The sequence below is a fragment of the Acomys minous genome (assembly GCF_964271855.1).
Source record: "Acomys minous genome assembly, chromosome: 15".
Taxonomy (NCBI): domain Eukaryota; kingdom Metazoa; phylum Chordata; class Mammalia; order Rodentia; family Muridae; genus Acomys; species Acomys minous.
The window spans coordinates 9163579-9183632 of record NC_140497.1 but is presented as its reverse complement, the minus strand read 5'-3'; the positions used below and the strand labels follow the sequence as shown (position 1 = coordinate 9183632).

The window sequence follows — 20054 nt, the reverse complement described above, 5'->3', positions numbered from 1 at the left end:
TCTGACACCCAGGCAGTCCACCCCAGCATCTCTGGTAATAGCAGTCAGCTCTGTGTGGGCAGAAGGGGAAGAGGTGGGCCTCTGTGCACTCCTCATGGTCTCCTTTACGCTGTCATTATTCTGGCACCCAGCTTCCTCTATGTGCCCTGAGATGCTAGCTTTGGCCTGGTCCCTATCTCCTCTCTGTGGGTTCATGCTGAGCATGGTGTGTCTAATGTTCAGTGGATGGCCCTGGGGACAGGTCTTCCTAGATGCCTCCGTACAGAGAACGGGATGTGTGGCTGGCGTTGCCACCTCCACAGAGGCTGTCTGCTTTACTCTGGAGCTCAGGCTGTACACTGGGACACTCCCTGGAATGTTGAAGAAGGCTGATGCCCAGGCTTATGGCCTGAGGTCTCGGTGCTGGCATGGTCTTTAGGGTTCTGAGATGACCCACACCCACCTGCCTACACCCTATAGTTCCTCATCGCCAGAGAAAGAAGCCTGAATCAACTTAGCTTTCTGCTTCCTGCTTAACTCTGGCCATAGCGCGTATCTGTAGATCACTGTGATTTAACTCGGATCACAGAGGAGCAAGCACCTTCCACATGGAGCTTGTAAACCAGACACGAGGAATGAGTGTCAGCAGCCAGGGATCCTGTGACCGTTCTGCACGTGAGACAGCTGGAGGTGCCAGGGCCTGAGTGTCATGCCCAGCCCAAGCGAGGGACATGGGGTCAGGGGAGGGTCAGAGTGGTCCGCGTGCTGTTTTTTGTTTGTTTGTTTTAAGATTTATTTATTATTATGTATACTATGCTCTTCCTGAATGTATACACATAGGGCATAAGGGGGCATCAGATCACATTATAGATGGTTGTGAGCCATCATGTGGTTGCTGGGAATTGAACTCAGGACCTCTGGAAGAGCAGTCAGTGCTCTTAACCACTGAGCCATCTCTGCAGCCCCCCTGCATGCTGTTCTTGTGGGATAGCTAAGGTTATACCTGCTCAGCTTCTCTGGTCTCTGGGAGCCACCATAGCTTCCTCATAGCTGCCAAGCCTCTGGTAGTAGACGAGGCAGAACATTTTGCCTTGCTTTACCTTGTTTCTGTAAGCACTGGAAGAGCCTTCCCTTCCTGCTCAGTGTCCTGCACTCATGTTGGGTGCAGAGCTATCTGCAGGGCAAGGTGACCCTGTGCACATGGGGGCACAAATCTCAGTCACTACCGACCCTCTCGGGAATCCAAGGCAGAGCAGTAACTGCCCCTGGGAACTATAGTAGCTGTGTCATAGGACTTCTGGTGTGTGTGGGTGGTGGTGGTGGTGGCTTGAAAAAGCAGAATAAGAAACCACAGCATGTGAGGCCCGAACAGCAAGGCTCCTCCTTTCTCTCCATGTCACACCGCCTACACAGCCATCCCTGGAGGCACACATGCCACAGCTCTCCGGGCTCCAGCTCTCAGCAACCTTCTCTGACTTCTGGTCTGCAGGCTGCAGCACTTGAAGGGCTGGTGGTATCATCTTCCGAGAAAACACATTTCACAACATCTGTTCTGGACCCAGGGTCCCTTGGGGCTTGATGTCACATGGCAAGTGTGATATTCACAAGGGAACAGCGAAGTCTGTTCTAGGGCTTAAGGTCAAAGCCACCAGTTCCAGCAGACCTGGATGGGAGGAAGCCTGGCCCTCTCCCTCTGCAATCCATACACTGAGGTGAAAGATCCAGGCTCCTATTAGTGTGGGGTCTTCCCGGCCCTGTCACACCTGCTGTGTCCTCTCATCCCTTGGCCCCCTTGGCCCATGCCTCATCCAGCCTGAGGACCATGGCTCCTCCAGGGGTCACGTCTCACTGTGACACTCTCTGTGGTTCCTAGTGAACTCTGCTAATCTTGATGGGGGGTGGTGATGAGGACTACGGTTTGATATTTGTAACCATAACCTGACACACAGATTCAGGGCAGATGCAGCGCTTGAAAATCACAAGACCAGTCCTGACCCTGGCATGCCTGCTGAGGGCTGGGCAGAAAGGAGCCCTCAGAGACGCACAGTCTCTGGCACAGCTGCATAGCTGGTCATATTGTAACTGGCAGGTACAGAACAGTACTGGATGCTGGATAAAGGACCACATGGCACTGGTTCTAGAAATGGACCCACTGTGATGCTGGGCATGGATCCCCTAAGCCTGACTTTCTGTTTCAAAACAGGAACACAGGCCCAGGTCTTGTTCCTTCCCTCCCTCATGAGCATGTCTCAGAGGTCACAGGGATGCCAGGATAGATATGTGGAGCCTGGTCTGTGCTGCCATGTTAGTTATCATAAGGAAGAACATGGCTAAAGAGCACTGTGGTGTTGCTGTACTCCTGTCCTGGCTATTCATCTTGTCTGTACCTTTATCCCACTTTGCTCCCTTCTATGAATTTAGTTAAAAGCACCATATATGATGGAAACTCAAGAGCAAGGAAAGCAGTCGTTAGAGTTAAGCAGCTCCAGCAATGAAGTTATAACCGTGCCCCGTGGCTCTAAGAACAAAGCTGGGAAGTTAGCATCTACCAGAAACCCAGAAACATCCGCCTGTTCCTAAACATCACATTGCTTTAGACCTGTATCAGTTCTGAGACTTGATTTTTAACCACATGTGCAAGTGTACTCGCATACACGCATACAGAATAAAAAGCAAGAAGGAAAGCTACATGCAGCTACATGCAGGAAAGAGAAAAGATGACAAGGGGCTGGACAGATGCTCAGGGATCAAGATCACATGCCACTCTTACAGAAAACACAAGTTTAGCTCCCAAGCACCCACATTAGGTAGCTCATAGGGGATCTGATGCCCTCTTGTGGCCTCTGTGAGCACCTGCACTCATGTGTACATACACACATGCATGCATAGACATGGAAATAACATGTGGAGAATACAGTTCCTCCACTGTAGAGGAATTTTAATCCACCAACAAGGCAGCTTTGGCAAAGGATCATATCCAAAGACCTTTTAGATCTGTGTGATCCAGCTGGGCTACAGACACACTCTTGGTACGCATCTTTAATAACAAACAATGAAGGTAAAGCTAGTTTGTAGAAGGAAGCAGCCATGTTTGAAAGTGACGTCTAATTGAGGGGCAGACAAAGTGATGAATCAGAGAAAGATCTGACAGAATGAGTCAGAGATAGGATGTGCCCAACTCACAAGAACAGACAGGAAAGACAGGCTACTTCAGAGCAGCGCAGAGTGAGTCAGAAGTGGAGGGCAGTCCAGTCGAGTTCAGGTGATGCGGCGGAGGTCTGTTCAGCTGAGTCAGTCCCTTCCGCTTGTGCAGTAGAGCAGCGCAGGTCAGCAGAGGCGGTTGAAGCCAGAGAATAAGAAGGAGCCAGAAGATTAGGATAAATTTCCAGAGTTAGTTTGAAGCCAAGTAGAGCAACTTAATGAGAAACCAAGAGCAGCCATTTTGAAATTAGTCAGCTTGGAGAGGAGTTTGAGCCAGAATAGCTGAGTTGAACCAGCCAGGCCAGAGCTCAGTAAGAACAAGAAAGGGTTCAGCAAGCCTCTAAGATGACACTTACACCTGGTGAATAAAGGATACTTTTGCACTCCACGATGTGATAATCAGCACTAGGAACTCCCCTCAAGCTTGGTAGGAGACAGAAGCATCATCTGGGAGGTGCTCTACCCCAGGCTGGCAGGTTACAGACCCCAGGCACAGGACACTCTGCCTATGCGCCTTCCCACACAGCCCTGCGGCAGTTGTGACGATTGCCTCAGCCTCACAGCCTCCTTCCTAATGGCCCCACCATGCTAGACCGAGGCTCAGCCACAGGCTCACAGTTTGTGCAGGAAGGCAGCTCCCTCCACAGGCAGCACCCCCACTCCAGCTGGGTGAACACAGGTTGAGATCCCGGGTTGCACCCACATCTCAGCTGTGGCTGCCCACAAACCAGGAACAGCATGAATCTCATTTTCCCAGAAAAGCAGGTTTTGCTTCTCTCTATAAATATATCTAGTTAGTTTTGGGCTAAAAATTACACAGAGGGGACTGGTACACGGATCTGGATGCTCTATTCTTTGAGCCTTGGAGAACTCCAGCAATGAGCCTCTCTGCAGCATATGGCACAATAAAGCAGAGAGGAACGTTACCTTATCTTGGACGCCTTCTGAGGAAGGCTGCAGAGAGCATCCCCTTGTATTTTTTGTTTTAGTTTACTACTACTATTACTACTACTACCAACAGTAATGATGACAATGACGATGATGATGATGATGATGATGATGATGATGATGATGATGATACCACCATTTGGGGGGAACATCTTAAAATAGTGTTATTATGCCTTAGTATAAAAATGACGACTAACAAAACATTACTCTGGCCCTTGTATGTTTCTTTTAGCAAGATTTCCTCATAAAAAATGGCAACTACAGCTCCAGTGTGCTGCGCTGGCTGGTGGGCATTTCCGATAACCAACAAAGCAGCCCCTGACCCAGAGGTCCAGGCGAGCATTCTGTGACATGCACCAGGCTATAGACAGACGCTTGGGCTATGAAACACAGAATCGGCAAGGCAGCACTTCTAGTCAAGGCCGCCCTGGGGAGCGTGTCTGTGCAGGTTTTGGAACTTTCTAGGAACCTGACGCCCAAGATGACGTCACTGTACCTACAAGGGCTGCAGCGAAACTTCAGGAAGTTGCTGCTGGCACCTGTGACTTGGAAGGGAGGGCCGTATGCTTAAAGGGAAGGTTCTGACAAACAACAGTGAGTCACAGGTGAATGTAAAAGTAACCAAAGTTACCGTGGCACGATGGGAGAGAGTGGTTCTCCATGTTTCCTTCTGCCTCTCCTAGAGCTAGCTGGAAGTCCTGGGCCTTGGGGACACAGAGAAGTCACCTCATACAAGAATCAGAAAAACAGCCACCGTAGCTGTACTCCTGTTACCCCAGCACCTGGGCTGAGGCAGAAGGGTCTTCAGTTGAGGGTCAGCCTGAGGGCGAGTGGCATTATCTTGTTGTAGCCCCAGAGGGGCAGTTTTGAGCCTGGGCCTGGCCAGGACACTTGGTAGCATCTCCACCTCTGTCCAGGTGAAGGCCTCCTGCTTGTAGCAGAGCTCATCTCCTGACCACCTCAACTGCCCTAGGGAGTCTGCGGGCCGGAGACAGCACCTGCACCGAGGAGCTCAATGCCATGCTCGCACACGCTACAGTGTGCAAATCTTGCAACAGGAGCGCGCTGAACATGCCTAAGGCCCTGGGTTCTACTCCCAGCCTCAGAACCACCCTGAGTTGTCTGCTTCTGGAGCTTCAATTCCACTCTCTCTCCTGAGGTCACGGAACATGCCACCAGTATCTGTCCTGAAGTACATGTCTGACCAGCATCTAAAAAGGTGACATGTGAATGCTTAGCAAAATGTCCTGAAGCCCTGCTCAGGCGAGCTGGTCAAGCTCACCAAAGATGACCTACAAATGTTTCTGAGGCCAGTGATGCTGAAGTCATCCAAACGTGTCAGATTAAACTGGCCCCGCCCTGAAGTATCAAACAAACAAACAAAAAACCAAAAAAACCAACCAAACCAATGTGACCTGAGCTTACACAGGGAAAGGGTGGAGTGAGAGATGGTGAAAGGCAGATGGGGTGACTGGGCATGAGCAATCTGTATAATAAATAGTATAAAATATAACCAAGAAAATGCTGATGGCACAGTCTGTGACTGGGACGTGGGACTGGAGACTTGACCATAGGTAGTAGACGCACCAGTGGGTGAAGGTGGGCTAGGCAGTGTCGCCTTCCTCCAGTGAAGGACACACCTCACTCACTGCCTGTACTCACCTGCTCCGTGCTACGCAGCATGAGCAGCATGCCTGCACTTACCTAGCGCCCCCTGCGGAAGAGGATCGTTTGGGTACTTACAATGACCTTTTCCTTACTCACACAGGGGAAGAGGAATAAACCAGAGAAGGATAGAGGGTTTTGGAGAGGGAACGGCTATGGCTGCTGCTGCAATGGACACACGTGACCCATCACTTACCACCGTGTGAGTGGAGGGCAGTGTTTACTGTGGACCGCACAGTGAGGATATGTCAATTCACATAGGCTGATGGGAACAAGTGGGACACGTATAGGGGTGCTGACGGCAGAAGAGGGGTGTGCATGGGGGCAGGGAAGTACTGTAATCTCTGAACTTCCTGCTCAATTTTGCCAAGAACCTAAAGTGGCTCTAAAAATAAAGTTCATCCACAGAACAGCACCGCACTGTGTAAGCCATCACTGAGGGTGTGGGTGTGCGGCTCTGCGTTTCTTTTCCTGCCTCTCAGGCCCTCTAAACACTTTCTCCTGGGCTGCTCGTCTCTTTCTCCACATCTGGGAAGACTTTGCTGTACACTAAAAATGTTAACTCTTGGTCACAGTACAGGAAATATTTTCCTGAATCTGAAGATGAATGCTTTGGTGCCTGTGTAGTAAACATCAGATGTGAAAGGTTATGACTCTAAGTCACAGCTTCTTTTCCTACAGTGGTGACTTCCATGTCTGGGATCTCAGGAGAAGCGTACTCATGGCATAGTGATCCCCACACCAACCTGCTTTTTGTCCCATGAGTCTTTGGTTCCTCTTTTTGTCCAAACTCCCATATAGAGGGAATTTTTAGATGGGGAGGCTGGGCTGGCTTCCTGAATGGCTGGCTAGCTCTTCCTGTATCCCAGGAATGAACTCTGTACACGGATGAGAAGCCAAGCTCCAATGGAGCACTGGGCTTCCATGTGTGTTGGTTTGATTGAAGTGGCCACCATAGAGTCACATGTTTGAATGCTTGGACCATAGGGAGTGGCACAATTAGGAGGTGTGGCCCTGTTGGAGGAAGTGTGTCACTAGGGGGTGGTCTTTGAGGTCTCAGAAATTCAAGTCACATTTTCTGCCTGTGGATCAAGATTTAGATCTCTTAGCACCACATCTGCCTGCATGCTGCCATGTTTCCTGCCATGACAGCAATGGGCTAAACCCCTGAAACTGTAAGCTACCCCAATTCCATGCTTTCCTTTATTGCTGTGGTCAAGGCGGCTCTCCACAGCAAGAGAGCACTAAGACAGCAGTAAATACATAGCAGCTATGACCAGAGAAGTGGTTAGGAAATGGTTAGTTGAATTTTCTAGGTAATCTTACATTCTTTTGTTTGTTCTTTTTCTTTTCTTTTCTTTCTTTCTTTCTTTCTTTCTTTCTTTCTTTCTTTCTTTTTTTCCCCCAGACAGGGTTTCTCTGGGTAGCCTTGGCTGTCCTGGACTCACTCTATAGGACCAGGCTGTCCTCCAACTCACATTGATCCACCTGCCTCAGTCTCCCTGTGTGCTGGGACAAAAGGCGTGCATCACCATGCCCAGCTTCGGTAATCTTATCTTTCTAAGCAAAGCCAGTAAGTGTCTTGGGCTGACACAGAGTCCCACCTCTTCCTGCCACTCACACTGCAGAATGCCTCCCAGCTGCAGGCAGCAGGAGCAGCACTCACCTCTATGGTGTGAGTCTCCAGGCTGGCCATGAACACCTGCCCTCCTGAGGCTGCCCACAGCGCACCCTCCACCAGAAGAAGGCTTCTGACGGGCAGGACGCCCAACTTGATCACTTGCTGGGGTTCCGAGTTCCAGGATCCATCTTATAGAAATAGAAAGAAAATACTGTTAGTTCCCCTTGAACTTAGCTAACGGTGCATAGGGACAGAGAAACAGGACCACACATCACTGCAAAACACAACTCAAGTACCAACTGTGACAACCACGATGCTTGCATTTAACATGGGGGGCCTTGGGGACCCTGAAACCAGCCCTGTAGCATGTAGAAGACACAGAGGACAGCAGGCAGGATGGGCACCTTCCTACGGGTCTCAGCTAAGTGCACCCCCTACCTGGCATGTCTCTAGGCACAGTGGTTATAAAGACAGAAAGCAAGACTTAATGCAAATTTTAAGGCAACTGACAGGACTATCTTCTAAGTACTTAATTAACTCTTCACAACAGCCCCAGGATTTCAGTGGTAATTAGACCATCAGAGGGATTTCAGTGGTAATTAGACCATCAGAGATACTTCCCTGCTGTGTGTATGAGTTCTTTTAGCTTAGAGGAAGCAACGCTTCAGCTTTTTCTCTCCCCTGACCCAAAGCCATCAGCCTCTGAGTACAAAACCCTATGAGCAAGTGGAGCTGAGCTGGACCTTCAGACAGAGGTGACTGGGCAAGCTCCACTGCTGTGGGTCGGACTTATTGTTACAAAGCACCTTTGATGGGAATTCTGCTCAGGCAGAGTAATGTGGCAGGATGGTTTTGAACCTCAGGGGCCCAGCTTACCTTTTATGCAACAGTTGCACTGGGTCCACATACGGTTAGTTAAACGTGTGCACACACACATGCATGCATGCATGCATACAGAAATGCAGGTGTGCACAAAGCCACATGCATGTGCACGCATGCACGCACACACACACACACACACACACACACACACACACACACACTTCGCCTTTCCCTCACCTGCCCTAACATTTTCACAGAAGCAGCCATCCCATGCGGTACTCACAGCCCTTCCCAGCACTGCAGCCTGCACCTGTGATGATGGAGCACAGTTTCCTGAGATGCTCACATGCTGGAGAGGGCAAGCACAGCATGAGAATGCAGACTGCACAGAGCTCTGCCTGCAGGCTGCCAGAAGAGCGGCGTGTAGCTGGCTGACAGTGTGGTTCCTTTGAAACAGGAACTCCAAGATCAAAGGTAGGATAACCCACTTTGGACATTTCACTTTGGTTGAGGCTGGACTTCCAACAATCGGCCTCTGTTTTCTGGCCACCTAAGTGAGCTCTCTTTTCCTTCCACGCTGCATTCTTGTCTCCCTGGGAGGGCTATGTGCAATCTCTCTGCTGAAAGTGTTTGTGGCCGAGGCCAGAGCTGCCAGGCAGGTTGCCCGCATCCTAGCCAGACTTTACACACACGCTAGCAATACAGATAACCCTATGTCTTCACAACCTGAGAGTCTCTCATCACGTCCCAGGTTCCAAACCCTACCCCAAAGCAACTACCCACTCTGTCTGGGACGGCCATGGTCTCCAACCAGCCACCTCCTCTGCCACCAAGAACGGAAGGACAACAGGCTATGTGTGGACACACAGCCCACTTTACACTCTACTGCCCAGGCAGACTGCAGAGGTGGCGGAGCTACAAAGGTGGCGTGTGCCATGATGCACACTGTATTATACAGCACGAGGCTGGGCTGGTCAGAGTGCACAGTGATGAGGATTAACCTTCAAGCTGCTAACACACCAAGAATGAAGAAAGCCAGATGGCCAAGGGGGCAGGCGAAGTCAAAGGGGACCACCTAGAAACCTACAAGAAAGGTATCTTGGCTAAGGGAGCATAAAACAGTATGATGCCAATCAGAAAATTAGGCCAAAAAACCTCAAGATTATATAAAAGCTACTGAACATGTGAAGCCAAAATACTACTAAAAGTAGATGCAACAGAAAACCAGCAGTTTTTAAATGAAAGAAAAGGCTCGGAACAAAGCTCAGTGACCCAGCTTTTTGCTTTACGAGCAAGCACAGGCTCGATTCAATCTCTAGCACATTAAAGATAACAGAACAACACAAAGGAAGATGGGACTGTGTTCTAAGTAAGCCACCATGAAAGTGTTGATAGCATAATTTTAGCTCTAACTCAGCAAAACTGCACCAAGAGTTATTTAGAAGTTCACATGCACTCATAGTAATGGAAAAGTGGACGTCATCTTCTGAAATCAACTTCGAAGACTTGTTACATCCCCCTGAAAATCACCACCCTTCCAACTTTCAAATAGTCAATATTACGATGCAGTGTGGTCCCCAGCAGAGAGAGGCCTGGAGAACACAAGGTGCAGAGCTGGGCAGCAAAGCTTAGCAGCCATGGACGGAAGTCCAGAGCTCCCCAGACGGTGCTCATTCTTGCCAGTGCTCCACAGGGCGGTAAGGAACTCACCAGCCATTTTGAAAGCTCACTGATACATATCCAGAAAGCACAGGCAGGCATAGAGAGCAGCATCGGGGCGGGAGACCCCACATCCTCCGTTTCAGGTGGCAGCATTAAGACTCCTTAGGTAACACAAAGGGTCGAGTTGGATGCCTTTGGATGTGGATGCGTAGGGCCTGAGGCCAGCACCTGGGGAGCTGTGGGGCCAGGTGCACAAGGCTATAGGGTAGGTCTAGGCATCTGATGATCATGCCTGGCAAGGAAGGGTCAGCCTCTAGGCTTCAGCTGGGCAACATCTATATCATGGGCTTGGATGAGGGGCTGGGGAGGAAACCCGACCACTAGCCATGCAGCAGCAAGGACAGTCCCTGGAGAGGCATTTCCATGAGGCAGCAGCTGAGGTGCATGAGCAGAGCTCAGGAAAGCAACAACATCACTCCCACAACTGGGCAGGTTGCCACGTCTTCAGAATAGCATGGGGCTGCTTTTCCCTGTCATCTTCTGGGAGAGGTACAGAGGAAGAGGAACCAGAACTTGGGGCAGACTGAAGGGTCTATGGAGGAGAGCACACAACCTAGGCGGTCCTCTTTCCATCTGCATCAGAGACCATCAGGATGGCTAGCTAAATGCTGCCATGCTACAGGAAGACTGGGGAGGGGGGGCTGAGGGGCACACATCGGGGGCTGAGGGCTTCTGAGATGGTAAGGACTGGGCTCAGTGTTTGACACTCTGTGGGGGCAGATGAGGCCGTTCATCACGTACTGTGTGGAAAGACCACAGATGGAGAAGCCAGCCCTGGATGGCTATCACATCCCCAAGTAAACATGGGCTTGAGGGATGGAGGCAGGCACATGAGAGCATGGGAGAGTCTAGACTGCCCAAGAGCACTAGGGTGGGGCTTCAAGGCTGATCTCCTTATCGGAGTCACCGTGTCACTGTGGAGCAGGAAGAAGGCCCTGGAAACCAATCTGAGAAGAACTTCCCATGTGTCTTTTTGGAAAGGAGCAAGTTACGCTGACTTGGAACCGGGACTGACGAGAACCAGGGGAGGTGAGACTTACTTCTAGCCAAGGGTCGGGCCTACTGTGGGTGGTTACCTGGAGCCTTGGTGTAGCTGGCTACTGACCCATTGACCAGGCCTGCGTACAGGCCTTGCGGGGAGCAGGCCAAGCTCATGACCGTGGACTTTTCCGGCGTGTAGAAGTGCTGAAGCCTCACCTTCTTGCAGCCCTGACTGCCTTTGTAAATGGAAATGCTGTAAAAACAAACAAAAATAACCCACACATTAATTAGCAGACCCACGTGTGCTCCGAGACCAATCAGCCAATCAGCGTCAGCAGATGGCATGCGTCTTCTTCTTCCCCCACCGTTCCGTCCCCATCTTAACACACACTTAAAAAACTCCTGCAGCCATTCGGATTTTACTCTACAGCTTAAAGAGAAATTCTGGGTCATAATTTATTTTCCTCCTATACATTTTTGAACGTTAGTTTACTTTACCACTAAACTGTGTCAAAGTTCTATAAGATCATAGTATAAAATACAGTTGCTTTATTCTAAAGTGGAAGAAGTGGTATATTTTTTAAGAAAAAAATAACAAAAACTGGGGGGGGGGGGGCTTTGCCCTTTTAAAAAACCTACCATGGGTGTGGACGACTGATAAGTTCAGAGTGCGGTCAGTGGCTCCACTAGGTCATACTGCCCTATGGGAGGGGCCGTGCCTTCCACTGAGGATAACCCCTAACACAGCAGATGTCCGTTACCTTCCCTCCTCTGTGCCCAGGCAGATGGTGGGCCCATGGGAAGCTCTCGCAGCTGTGGCCTCTGGATCCACGGCTTCCCGGGGCTCCTCTGCGGGAATGTAGACCATGCACAGGATGCGTGACTCCACGTTGAAGCATTCGATGACTTTGGGGTTGGGGCTTTGGAAGGAAACAATGGCGACCTGACCCATCTGATTGCTACAGCTTCCAATCTGAGGCAGAGGTTGAGAGGGAGAAAGAAGTGTGGACTGAGGCATGCTTCTGGAACCGCCATGTCTTCTGATCAGGCATGGTCCTGTATACGCAGAAACCTGACCCACAGAGGCACTGGTTTTCACGTGGGAATCACACTCAGAAAAAGCAAATGCGACAAAGGATGTCAAGAGAGCCCGTTTCTCTTTCTGACACTTTTTTTTAAAATTTCAATAACATGAATATAACTTTATTGTCAAAGTGACAAATGTACATATCAAATACCAGACACTAGTTCCTTACACAACCGCCAGGGCTATTTATACACTCATAAAAGTACAGAAGAACAAATTAGTGCCAGTGTTAAGTAAGCTGGCATGAAGGTGCGACTGCACTTGGCCTTAGTGAAAACAAGCCTTTCGAGAGGCAAAAAATGGAAAAGAACGCAGCCCAAAGCAGGTCACCCCGGGGAGCACACTGTGGGCTGTCAAGCAGACCCAGGATTTCTGCAATGAGTCTCATGAACGCCTATAACCCTCCCAGCAGTTAACAGTCTGAAGGGAGCCTGACCCCTGACACCTGACCCCTGAGACAGACAGCCGACTGGCTCCCAGCACTGGTGGATCTTTTCTCCTTCCTCCAACCTGGAGCATGTTGTTATGCCTCACTGCCTCTCCTGCACGTATTCCATACTATAAGTGAGCAGCCCCCTCTGACCCTGTTGAAAGGAGGCCCAGTCATCAGCTCCCTGGTCATGAGTGAGTGTGTGCCTGTGTTACTGCATGCCTGCATGTGGGCGTGCGTGCGTTAGTTCGTGTGTGAATGAAGCACCAGCAGCTACAACCCAGGAGAATAGTGTCTCCATTGGTCCCTAGGTAGGCACACTGGCCTACCTAGCTGGCCACACTGCTCCACCCTGAACACTACTAGAAACAGAGCTGAGCAACAGCTCTGGCTGTGACAGACATGTCAACTGTGAGAGATGTATACTGCGAGGGACAGTGTGGGGGCACAGGAGGCCAGGGACCCAGGCCCAGGGAAGTTCCTCTACTGTACAAGAACCTGAAATGGCTACTGCCACTGAGTGTCACAGACAGCCTGGACTTGGTGTGGAACAGAGTCATTTTAACCATGATGCCAGCATAAAAGCCAGCGATGTCGTGGAAGGGGAGGAAAGTCAACATGGGGGCACACTAGAGTGGCTGACATGCCAAAGCCATCCCCACAGCACTTAAGTTCACTGTAAAAGTCTTAGATGAAGAAGAACAGAAGCCAGTGTTTTAATTCCTAAGTTCACACGTCAGAGGAAAGGCTCTGCTTGGAAACCTAAGCTGGCATTCTCTGGTGAATGCCCCTCAGTCACCTCCCGGTTCTCTGTCAGCCTGCCCTAGGGACAAACCAAGGGCCTTACCCACAGGAAACCACGTGCTGCGCAGGGTGAAGCCGGCTGGCTTTCGTTGCTTAGGTAAGGCTCGGGGTTGTAAGCTGCACACTCGATCTGCAATGGAACACAGCACTGTAGATTCCAGTGTTTTCCATCCTTGGTTGCTAAACCATGGGCCTGAGCAATGGATGCCCAGAGCCAACTGTGCAAGTCTCACAAGCTCACTCTGCAAGGAGATCTTTGTCTTTAGAACCCCTCAGCCATGTCCACGCCAAGGCCATGCCAGGTCAGCCAGGGGACTGAGGAGCAGGGCAACTCATGGCGTGACCGCTGGCCTTCCTTACACCTGAGCTGTGGGGTTCCACAGGGGAAGAGTCTGAGGTTTCCAAAGGTGTGCTCACTCGAGCTAGGCACGGTAGTCCCCATGGAGTGGGTCAGGGGCCAGGAATGAGAGATAATAGTGCCAAGTCATTTCTCTTCTTTTCTTTCTTTCCTTTATTTATTTATGTTTTTATTTTTTTGGTGTTTTTGAGACAGGATCTCTCTGTGTTAGCCTTGGCTGTCATGGACTCACTTTGTAGACCAGGCTGGCCTCGAACTCACAGCCATCTGCCTGCCTCTGCCTCCCGAGTGCTGGGATTAAAGGCGTGCGCCACCATGCCCAGCAGTCAAGTGATTTCTTTAAGAGAGCTTGTCAATGGCGTTGGGCCTTGGTGCCTGAGATGAAGACACTGTGGGTGTTCACAAGATACACCTGGTACGTTAGCAGAGAGAGAACACACCACATCAAGCAGATAACAGCCTTAGAGGCCTGTCCCTTGACAGAAAGGGGCTGTTCATCAAGCTGGGGTAATCACAGAGGAGGCAGCTGCTGTAGCACAGAGGCGTGTGGCCTACAGTAACCTTAGCTGGCAGCAGGCCACACAGACAGTGGCTGGGCCTCATTGGTGGGCTCCCAACAACAGCCATCTCCAACACTGCTAATGTATTTCCTCTCAACTAGTAATAACAGGATCCTATACCAGTGTTCCCCAAGTAAATCCTGTGCCCTCACCTTAAACTCTGGCTGCTTGGCCACCATCACAGGCATGTGTCCCACCAGGAGAGGGTGTGTCTCCTTCTTGGCTAGGTTGCCATCGTCGTCCACACAGAACCATCCCATGTGGTTCTCCTCCTCTGTGGGCACAGAGAGAGCAAAGCTGAGTTGCTGGGGTGAACATGAGCACCCCTGCAGCTGTACCCAACACTCCACAGCTTGTAAGCAAGGATGACTTTATCTTGGGGTGCTATACTGCCTTCCCCTAACTGGAGGTGGGGGGGAAGGAGGCACTCACTGCAGCAGCCTAGCTTATGCCATGTCAGGGGGCCTCACACTCCCCATTAACCCCTTAAATGAATGTACCAGCATCTTGGGCCGGGTCCAAACAGACTCACTGAGAAATCCTTAAACATGAAGACATAATTGGTCTCTAAAGAAAATGGCCATCTTAGCCCTGAGTAAAAACAGAAGGGAACTTACCACCCTGTGTTATTCTACAAGGGGCCATCCCTTGTTTGTAGAGGCACAACCCAGTGAATCACCCAGGAGGGCACAAAGAGCCTGCCCCCTGCCAGGTCAAGGAGGCTCCCTTTCACAATAAGAGTCCTTCACCTCTCACTAACCATTGCTTTCTAGGAGACCAGCAGCAGCTGACTTCTGTTTTATTCTCAGGTGACATTTCAGACAGTCTGCACTTAAAAGAGGACTTCACCAGTGGGTGCACACACCTACCCACATACAGGTAATCAGTCACATACACTGACAAAACACCTACATACACACTTACGCCTTATATATGCATATACATGGCACAATGCAAGCTGAGTAAAAGAGATCTGTGTACATAGATTATATACAAACTTTACAGAGATGGGTCTACCTACCCACCATCCTTCAGTCTGTACACCTGTCTGCCTGTCACCAACCTCTCATCTCTCCACCTACCTATCGCCTAGCAATCTACCTACCTTATCACCTATTATCTATTGATTTGCCAACACACTTATCTTTTCTCATCTACCTGCCTACCTGCCTCCCTATCCAGGCTAAAAGAATAAATGAACCAGAAAGCTGTTATAAAGCCACATCTAGCCATAGGAAAACCACAGGACTTATTTTTAGAGCTGGGGTTCCTGAGTGACAAGGTACTGACTCGCTGCACTCCGTCATGGGATGGGTTAGCAGAGGCTGAGATGCTGGGCTCGTCCTGCTCCTGACTCATGCCAGGGTTCTAGGCTCTGGACCAGGCTACAGCCTCAGGGACCTACCCTTGAGCTCAACAGTCACAACATGTTAAGACTGCCTTACCACAACCATTGCTATGTTCTTGCAGCCCCTGAGTCACAATACGGACTGTTTAACCTATTTTTTTTCCATTCAAAGCTAGGCTTCCAGGTCACAGGAAGTTTTCTCTACCCTGGTTTTACCCTCCCAGGTATATACATCATCACACGACATCTCTGATGACTCTGAAACATCCTGTTCTTATTAGCACAGGCCCAGTTAGGTTAAACCCAGTGTCTTACCGAGTGCCAGCTTGGCCATCTGCAGGCTGCTCACCCAGGACTCCTTGATGGCAGGTGTGAACGTATTGAACACGGCAGTAAAGAAAGTGGGCCGCCCTGACCTGCCAGGGAAGAGAAGCATTCCCTTTACAGACCACACTACCAAGGACAATTAGTGTGCACAGTCTGCCATGTAACGCAGTCATCAAAGCCAGAAAACACATGTGACAAGAGATGTTACTTTTTTTGTTTAAAATTACTGACTTGTCCTGCTTTCCCGGGAGCTGTAACTGAATCCTGCAGCGGTCAGCAGCTCTGATGTCATCTTCTTTTCTCAGAATCAGCCGTTGTAAGCCTGCTGTCCAGTCATGGGCTACTGACTGGTTTAAATTCTACAGAGGAAATGAATAATATGCCTGTTAGGGCTTATTGCCTTTTGCTTTGTTTTGTGACAAGGTCTCACTCTAGCTTAGGTTGTCCTGGAACTCACTATGAATTCCAGGCAATCCTCCTGCCTCTTGCCGCCAAGGGCCGTGATGACAGCCATGAGCCAGCACACTTTTATTACACACACATTTATAAGAGGAGAAAAAGTAAAGCTCTAACATGAAAAACCCAGGCAGACCCAACTGTACTCATGTCCGATTACAAAATCCCTTGGGGTTGATCTCGCAGAGATATAACTGAGGCTTAAGCATTGCAGGACGAAGGAAAGCTACACTGCCCCAAACAACAGAAAAGCAGCACTGGGCCTGGTCCTTGAAGATGCCCGAGTGCTCGATTCTGGAGACAAACCCAGGCTCACAGATCTAGAAGGCACAGCAGCGTCCCACCCAGGAGGCCGTTACCTGATAGCTCCCTCGAAGGTTTCCGACCAGCTGCGAGATCTGGCCAACGACATTCAGGTCATGCAGCAGGTTCTGCAGATCCTGGTACAGCTGCCCTGGCCCCATGTAAACTTTGTCTGAAAATGAGAAGGAAATACAAGAACCACTGTCTCCCTGCTTTGTTGTGTGGGGGGGGGGAACCAAAATAAATTTTAGGTTTTTTTCTTTTTTAAGTTGGGGAGGATATATAATTTAAAAACACAGCTTCTAGAATTTTGGCATTATTCCTTTGATAACTGCTATTTTAAAATAATTTTACTGTATAGTATGATGCCCCACCCTCCATCTGCGATCCTAGAGGTTGGTGTCTCCTCTCACATAACTGTATGTTGTCATGCTCAGGGTGACACAGGATGACACTACCCCTGTCAGACACAAACGCCACCAGTTTCTGCTCATTGGTCTCATCTTGGGCTAGCCCACACCCCTGCACTCCATGAGTGACCTATCCTTCACCTGCTCACAGACTGGAACAGTGTCACAGTCTGTCTTTGATGAATTTGACTCTTTAGAAGGACACTCCTGAATTATCTTATAGATTGTCTCACAATTTGACGTTTTTGTAACTGAGAAAGTCAGTTGGACAAAAGGATGGATGGAGGGACAGATGGACAGCTGGATGAGAGAATTCCATGCCTATCAGCCTGTCACCAAACTCCTAAGTAGCTGAGGTTGAGCTTGAACTCATGACCCTCTAGCCTCTACCTCGGGATTGCTATATTATGCAGTTCTGGGAACCAGACTCAGGGCTTGATACACACAGGAAAGCACTTTGTCAGCTGAGCTACACCCCAAGTCCCCTTACTTTTAAACATCATCATTATTAGTAAGAGATACCCAGATGTGAAATGTAACCTGAATCGCATTTCTAATACTTGGGGGATCTAACACCACAGAGACTCATCCTAAGGATTTTCCCAAGGTTAAAACATTTAGAAAGGACTAGAAATGTCAAACTTGGGTGTCATCACCTCCTGGCAATGAGCCACTTGCTGGCTATGTGTCTATAGTCAGCTCTTACCAGCCAACCCCCAGTGACCAGGCCAGCCCCACCACTGACAGAGGCTTGGCAGGGCCAGGAGCCAGGAGGCGACTGCAAATACTGTATCTCCAGACCCCACAGGTACATGAGTGCTGAGAACAGACCCTCTGCCTCTAAGCTGACTTGGAAACAACCCAAGGTCAAACAGAGGCAGGAGGGATCTGAACCCAGCACTACACTTGAAGCCTGCACTGCAAACCAGCATGCTGTGCACCCTGGCCTTTCCCACTTTCCAGATGCAGGGATCATCATCACACACCAGCCAGGGTGAGAGCCAGAGTTCAGAGTCAGGTAGCAGGGCCTCATTTGGGCTGAATAGAGCATGGGAGCCTTGGCGTCTTGGTCTCAGCAGGACGGCTGCCTGGCCACAGCTCTGCGGCAAGGGTCCTAGGCTAAGCAGTACCCAACAGGGTGTCAGGCTCTGCTGCTAACCTCTTTAACCTCTTAGTAACTCTGATCGTGAAGTCTGTGAGTTCACTTTACTCTCTGTCTTGAGAATCACACAGCTTGCCCCACCCTTCATTCTGTGCAACATGTCACCATGTCAAAGCTGGAGACACAGTTATATACTCCCGTGATAAAGACTTCATAAATACGTGTATTCCCGAACACACAGTTTCACGGAGGACAAAGCCCTCCACCTGTGTCAAAGACACCATGGCAAGGCTGGTTACTCGGAATCTGGATCTGATTTTACCACCTTTCACGCATGCCTGAGGTAAGAGCCTCTCAGCCTCACTGTGTGAGGAGTAAATTGTGCTGATGCATTGTTATGAAAAAGTCTTGCATTCTGAGACTGGAACCTTGCTGGACCTCACAGCTTAGTTAATAATACATCTTGCGGTCACTTAAGACTCAAGATGGACAGCTCTGTATACTCAGCCTGTTTGGTAAACCTGCTTTTGAGAGACCCACGTAACAGTCAACCTTACTTATTGTGTAGTTCCCACACAACCAACTTTTACAGCCCTAGCTAATGTGTAAAACATGTACTGTTCCATGCCCCTGCCCGAGGGCGATGCACACAAGGATATATGTTATGGTAATAAACACTGGAAGCAGCAAATAGGTTGAAGGCAACATGACGCGAGGTGCCGGAAGCAGCAGACAGGTAGTGCCTGTTAGCGCTTGCTTGTGTGTTATCGAGGTAAAGGGCTCGTCCCTTGTACTGGGAAGGACTTCTATAAAGCAGCCCTCATTCCTTCCCCGTGTGGCACTTTCTGTGCTACAAAAGGCAGAGCAAAAGCCCTTTGTGAGGGACACAGGGACAGGGACTGACAAGACAAGACAGCATTCAGGAAGGCACAAACTGAGACTCATACAACAGACAGATTATAGACAATTCGGAGAGCATTAGCTACAGAGAGACGGAAGACACAGGGAGAGAAATGGAAAGCCCAAATGTGGGCTTGCTCTTGGCTAAACTACTTTGGGGGAAAAGGCTTGGATTTCCTTCCTTCATGCAACACTGATGAACACCAGCGACTCTGAATGTATCACTAATGCATTTAACCGGTGCAGTATATGTTTTGGGTGTTATCTATATACACACTGACTGTATTTTTCTTCATATTATGCTTATAAACCAAAACATTTTAATCTGGCAATGCATTCATTGCTTTCACTGTATAAATTTTGGGCATAAACTATGAACCCAGGCTTCTATTATAATATAATAAATATAATAATATAATATATTATGCTATATAACATATTATCTTTACAATTATTAACAAATGTTGGCTTCTTCAGTTAGTTCACAGGCCATGAACAGCCCAGGGCTCACAAAACAGCTCCCATCAGCTGGGACGCCCCCTCGCACTTCCCTTAGAGTCGCACCCCTCCTTGGCTCTGTTCTTCACCACTATACTTTTATTTTACCATAGCCCGTATCTAGTCTCAGCCCCAAATAGTGTAGTCTCATTTGTCCCGATGCTCAGTTAATGAACCCTTTCATGAGAAGCTCCTTGGTTTGGAGGAGTGCCCACACTGGTCACAGTTACACCTTAGGCCGCCATTCGTGACAAATGTCACAGAGCAGAAGTATGCACAGAGAGGCAGGTCTGTGCCAGGCTGTCTAGGGCCTCTGCGCCAGGTTCCTCACTTCCCAGCTCCATGCCCAAGGTGAAAAAACTAGAAGGGACACCAACTTCCTGGCAACTGCTTCTAAACTGAGCATGTCGCGAATATGCCATGTGTCTGGATTTGGAAAGAAGACATTTCTTCCTCCCACTCAGCGTGTGAGTGGGCCACATGTTTGAACAGAGAATACTTTTCTACTTAAACCAGACTTTCTTGGATCCCT

At 49.5% G+C, this 20054-nt stretch overlaps 1 protein-coding gene across 7 annotated transcripts in view; it reads right to left on the bottom strand.

Annotated features, from left to right (window-relative positions):
• ARHGEF10 (Rho guanine nucleotide exchange factor 10) overlaps positions 1-20054 on the bottom strand; it is a 90417-nt gene that overhangs the window by 10886 nt on the left and 59477 nt on the right. For 6 of the 7 annotated variants that reach the window (XM_084758878.1, XM_084758876.1, XM_084758874.1 and 3 more), the window contains 8 exons: positions 16669-16784; positions 16085-16212; positions 15842-15942; positions 14331-14452; positions 13304-13390; positions 11701-11912; positions 11035-11192; positions 7460-7602 (listed from right to left, as the gene is read on the bottom strand). In XM_084758878.1, the coding sequence (XP_084615004.1) occupies positions 7460-7602; positions 11035-11192; positions 11701-11912; positions 13304-13390; positions 14331-14452; positions 15842-15942; positions 16085-16212; positions 16669-16784 (1067 nt within the window). Of the gene's footprint in view, positions 1-7163; positions 7303-7459; positions 7603-11034; positions 11193-11700; positions 11913-13303; positions 13391-14330; positions 14453-15841; positions 15943-16084; positions 16213-16668; positions 16785-20054 lie in introns of those variants that run through there. The other variant, XM_084758880.1, reaches the window with a different exon arrangement.